The sequence below is a fragment of the Vulpes lagopus genome, chromosome 5 (genome assembly GCF_018345385.1).
Source record: "Vulpes lagopus strain Blue_001 chromosome 5, ASM1834538v1, whole genome shotgun sequence".
NCBI lineage: Eukaryota > Metazoa > Chordata > Mammalia > Carnivora > Canidae > Vulpes > Vulpes lagopus.
Window position 1 is genome coordinate 120501 of NC_054828.1, and position 6172 is coordinate 126672.

The following is a 6172-nucleotide window of genomic DNA, read 5'->3' on the forward strand; positions in this document are numbered from 1 at the left end:
TCCAACTCTCCCTCTTTGCCGATGACATGATACTCTACATAGAAAACCCAAAAGCCTCCACCCCAAGATTGCTAGAACTCATACAGCAATTTGGTAGCATGGCAGGATACAAAATCAATGCCCAGAAATCAGTGGCATTTCTATACACTAACAATTAGACTGAAGAAAGAGAAATTAAGGAGTCAATCCCATTTACAATCACCCAAAAGCATAAGATACCTTGGAATAAACCTAACCAAAGAGGTAAAGGATCTATACCCTAAAAACTAGAGAAAATTCTGAAAGAAATTGAGGAAGACACAAAGAGATGGAAAAATATTCCATGCTCATGGATTGGCAGAATTAATATTGTGAAAATGTCAATGTTACCCAGGGCAATTTACACGTTTAATGCAATCCCTATCAAAATACCATGGACTTTCTTCAGAGAGTTAGAACAAATTATTTTAAGATTTGTGTGCAATCAGAAAAGACCTTGAATAGCCAGGGGAATTTTAAAAGAGAAAACCGTATCTGGGGGCATCACAATGCCAGATCTCAGGTTCTACTACAAAGCTGTGGTCATCAAGACAGTGTGGTACTGGCACAAAAACAGACACATAGATCAATGGAACAGAATAGAGAACCCAGAAGTGGACCCTGACCTTTATGGTCAACTAGTATTCAATAAAGGAGGAAAGACTATCCCTTGGAAGAAAGACAGTCTCTTCAATAAATGGTCCTGGGAAAATTGGACATCTACATGCAGAAGAATGAAACTGGACCACTCTCTTTCACCTACACAAGATAAACTCAAAATTGATGAAAGATCTGAATGTGAGACAAGATTCCATCAAAATCCTATAGGAGAACACAGGCAACACCCTTTTTGAACTTGGCCACAGTAACTTCTTGCAGGATACATCCACGAAGGCAAAAGAAACAAAAGCAAAAATGAACTATTGGGACTTCATCAAGATAAGAAGCTTCTGCACAGCAAAGGATACAGTCAACAAAACTAAAAGACAACCTACAGAGTGGGAGAAGATTTTTGCAAATGACGTATCAGATAAAGGGCTAGTTTCCAAGATCTATAAAGAACTTCTTAAACAAACTCAACACCAAAGAAACAAACAATCCAATCATGAAATGGGCAAAAGACATGAAGAGAAATCTCACAGCCATTAGAAATGACAAATACCCACCATTTGCTTCGATGTGGATGGAACTGGAGGGTATTATGCTGAGTGAAGTAAGTCAATCAGAGAAGGACAAACAGTGTATTTTCTCATTCATTTGGGGAATATAATTGTGAAAGAAAATATAAGGGAAGGGAGAAGAAATGTGTGGGGAATATCAGAAAGGGAGACAGAGCATAAAGACTCCTAACTCTCGGAAACGAACTAGGGGTGGTGGAAGGGGAGGAGGGCGTGGGTGGGGGGTGGGGGTGAATGGGTGATGGGCACTGAGGGGGGCACTTGACGGGATGAGCACTGGGTGTTATTCTGTATGTTGGTAAATGGAACACCAATAAAAAATTAATTTATTAAATAAATAAAATAAAATAAAATAAAATAAAATAAAATCAAGGGAATGCAATTGTTTTATTTTTTCTTTCCCATATTTATCATGATTATTTTTTCTCATGTTATTGCATGTCCAGGATCTTCTGATAAAATATGGAGCAGTTCTGATTTTTACTTATTACATTCATTGGGATGCGGTTTATCTATGCTATTGAACTTTATAAAGAACCGGCCTTTGAGCGTTTTTTAAAAGATTTTATTTCTTTATTCCTGAGAGACAGAGAGAAGCAGAGTCATAGACAGGGGGAGAAACAGGCTCCTCACAGGGAGCCTGATGTGGGACTCCATCCCTGGACCAGGATCACGCACGCCCTGAGCCAAAGACATACGCTCAACTGCTGAGCCACCCAGGCTTCCCTGGCTTGTGAATTTTTAAAACTTATTTAATCGGTTTCATTTTCTACCCATAGTAAGTTACATTTTCCATTTACTTTTGTTTTGTTTTCTCCTTTTAAAAATCCATTAGTATAGATTCCTCACTTTTTGGCTAGTTTATATATTTATTTTTTTCTAATGCATATATTTAGGATAATAATTCTAACTACAGCTTTTTTGTGCTCCGAATAATTTGTGATGGCATGTCTGCATTTCATTACTTTCCAGAAAGCAATTAGTTAATTTGATGTATATTCCTTAATTTCCAAGGAATTATATCAATGTGGATTTTTCAATTCTTTATAAGTAAAACTCTTTACAGTTCAGGTATTATTAGAATTTGGACTATAAGAGTTTAATTTGTATTAGATGGAGGCACAGGCTATCGAATACATTGGGGAATGTTTTCTCCTTGACTCACACTCTGTAAGTAGCAAATGGGATTTTTAAGAAAAAAAAGTAATCTTTCTGTGAAAATGGGCTTGGTTTTCTAATTCAAACTTTCACCGAATGTGCAGCTATTTTGTCTTTCCAAGTACTTTGTCTTTCCAAGTACTCTCACCACATTAATCCTGAGACTTTAAACCTAAGCCTTTGTGATCCATAATGCAATCTCCTGTTTCCACCCTCCAGTCTATGCTCACTTCAAGACCCACAAGTCACTTTATAGATTATTACTCTACTTTTGGTTGAATCTTTATTTCTGATAACTCCTGTTTACAACTTTGCAATGATTTCAGCTATAGATTTAAGAGAATATTTATTACATTTTATCCAGTGTTTCTGTATGTTCATAGTAGTTAATTTTGTCGATTTTCTCAATATTAGAAGTGCTATTCTTTTTCTCCTGTATTTTAAACTATACGATTATTCATCCATTTTAGACATTTTACCTAAAATTACTCTTATGACATGTGTTTAGATATCGTTATTGTATATATTGAAGAGCTACAAAAATTTTTACCCTATATTTTCCTGAGGAGTAACTTTTATTATCTATTATAGTAATATTATTAAGTTAATTTCTCTTCAGAATGGTTTTTAAGAAATTGATATGCAAAAGTATCAAATATCGGTTGAAAAATCAAGAATGGTATAAGCAAGGCTCAAGGTTAAGGAAGTGTTGAGAAATTAATGTAACTGAAGTATATACTATTAAAAAGCAAGATTATAGTCTTCAAAAATAAAATGTCTGTGGACATTTACTCTTGCTTCTGAGATGTTTTAAAAATACTATTTCCTTTTACTTAGTTGAGAGCAAGGCAATTCTTTTGATTGAGTCCTCAAAGGCTTTCTTAACTTGATTGTTTCTCAAGGTATAAATAAATGGGTTCAATGTAGGTGAAATAGAAAAAATGAGCAGTAAAACCACTTTATTAATGGTCACTTTTTCCTTTGCTGTAGGATTCATATAGATGAAAATGCATGTGCCATAGGTGATGGATACCACAATCATGTGGGACGAACAGGTCAAATAGGCCTTTTTCCTTTGTTGAACAGAAGGGAATCTAAAAATTGTCTTGATGATGTAAGCATATGACAGAACCACACAGGTAAGGGTCATATTCAAGGTCAGTACGGCACAAGGTCAGTATGGCACACTGTCCATTCCATGAACCTTGTATCTGAACATGAGATTTTCACTAAGGGAAATGCATCACAGCCAAAATGATCAATTATGTTAGAGTCACAAAATTTTAGATTTAAACCCAGGCTAAGTGGTGGGATTATTATACATAAACCAGCCGCCCAACAACAGATATTGAGAATCCTGCAGACGCTGTTACTCATTATGATCACATAATGCAAGGGTTTGCAGCTGGCAACATAGCGGTCATAGGACATGGCGGCCAGCAGAAAAAACTCTGATACTCCACAGAGGTCAGTAAAAAACACTTGAATGACACAAGCATTATAGGTAATAACATTGTCACCTGTTGCTATGCTATACAAATATCTGGGAATAGTGGCAGATGTGAATGAGATCTCCAAGAAGGAGAAATTTTTTAAGAAAAAGTACATGGGTGTTTTAAGGTGGGGATCCACAAAAGTGAGTATGATGATGGTCATGTTTCCAGTTATACTCAAAGTGTAGGTGAGAAGTAGAAAGATAAAAATCAGAACTTGCAGCTCAGGGTCATCTGTCAGTCCCAGCAGAATGAATGTTGTTATTGTACCGTTTCTCATCACTGACTTCTGACTTCTCTCCGATGTGTATGTGATATTCAGGTAGATTTTCTTATAGATTATAGATTATTTTAACTGTTCTAAAACATAATGTATTAAAGTTTTATATTTCATTATATTTATAATATAACAGAAGCATATTTATATATACATTTACATTTCATGTCTATCCTGTGCTTAGGATTTTTCCCATGTGACTAAGTAGATTACTGAGAGACTGACACTGAGAGAGTGTCATTTTATGGGTGAAAAAATTCTTCCCTACTCAGAAAGTAAGTCACAAAATTTAACCCTCGATTTCATGCCGTTTCTTGACACTTTGGGTCTTTTTAGAAAACAGTGCTAATATAACTTGAGTTCACTTTATAGACACTAGAGCAAAACTCAAGGTCTTTGTTCCAAAGGATTTTTGTTTTTGGTGTGTTTTTAGGTTATGAACAACTTTATGCCCTGCTGATTCCCCCTACCTCCTGCTACACAGCCTATTATTTTTTTCTGAATATTTGCATTACCTGTACTGAATTTGTGTTACCTTTACTGCCTACACAAGTGAAGGCTGTCTTGTCTTCCCTCCTTCATCTTCCAGTCAGTGAATTATTTTATCTTCATTGATGCTACACCTGGAGGGACTCAAATGTCTTTAGTATACAATCAAGATCTTAACCCTTGAGGTTTTCTGACATTTTCCCCTTGCATACAGACTTCATTTGTTTTATAAGCAAATTCACTTTATTGTTTAACTTACTGAGTTCTCTTCTGATTGGGGCAGAATTGTTTGTGGCAGAATTGTTTGGGACTATTTACCTTGTTCACAGTGTTTGTGATATAGAGAAAAATCACTAACAGTATCAAAGTTTACTCAGGAGTTAGAATCCTCTTAGGAAATTTTGTCTCTCATTAAACAACTGTCAAATTGAGATGCAGAAGGAATATTCATATGCTTGCAATGCACTCACCTTCCTTTCATCTCTTCTCTGAATCTCTGAGATAATGTGCATCACTGTGAAATCTTACTTGGCCCTCAAACTATTATTCAATTTTCAAAATATAGCTATTTCCCCCCAAATAATTGCAACTTACTTTATGATAGAAGTTAATAAAGAAACTGACACTAAACTGTAACTAACTTATTTTGTTACTCTTTCTAACAAATCTTTAAATGGGCACAGTTAAATGAGCACAGGAGTGTCATGAAATGCTGTCATTTCAGTCATTATGGTGTTCTTTTGGTGCTGAAAAGAGCATGCTTATAAAATTCTACATATATGAAAACACTTTATTTCAAATTTGAGGTTGAATATCTATCCAAAGTTACCCTAAATATTTCTTACATTAAGTTGGATACAGATTTACTTACATACCTTATGCATGCAAACTTCTAGACATTTATCTACACAGTGAAATTCATTCTTAAAAAATTACATCTCATAAATATATCTTAGATACATTAAAATATAAAAATTATCACTGAAATTCAGTTTTTTTCTTAGGAGAAAATATAACTTATATCCTACAAAGGGAATTACAATCAAAGCGACAAAATTTATTATACCTACTCTTCTGTTAGTAAATCAGAGTTTCTGTTGGTTGTTTGGCCATAGCAATATTAAGACTACAATGTTAAAAGTGATATTTTTATAAAGGTATTTATGTCTTCATATTCAATACATGTCTGGGAACACATGGAACTCCCTTTGTTTACTATCTCCAACAACTTGGGCAGATTTGATAACAGGCTTAGTGCTATTAGAAGCCTCCAAATATTTTCTTATGATCTCCATCATTGAAAAGAAGATAAAGTATTCTAAGGGCTGAGGAACTTTCTCTACTGGTGGAAGAGATGAATTTTAAATCATAATGGCAGAGAGATGCTTTTACCATGCCAAATGTGACTTTTTAATTTGCAGAAAATGTTAAGAGTGAAAAAAATAGTCCTTTGTGACCTACAGTAAAGAGTCATTAACTTCCTGAATAATGAGTTTTGGCAAAAACACAAGTAACAATGCTTCATGGGGACAGTGTCTTTGGAGATAGGAGGATGTTAT

At 34.8% G+C, this 6172-nt stretch overlaps 1 protein-coding gene across 1 annotated transcript; it reads right to left on the bottom strand.

Moving 5' to 3' along the window:
* Positions 1 to 3183: 3183 nt before the first annotated feature.
* LOC121490477 (olfactory receptor 6C2-like) lies at positions 3184 to 4127 on the bottom strand. The gene is given in 2 exon segments (XM_041754195.1): positions 3184 to 3528; positions 3531 to 4127. Coding segments are annotated over 2 exon segments (942 nt in total).
* Between the last annotated feature and the right edge of the window lie 2045 nt (positions 4128 to 6172).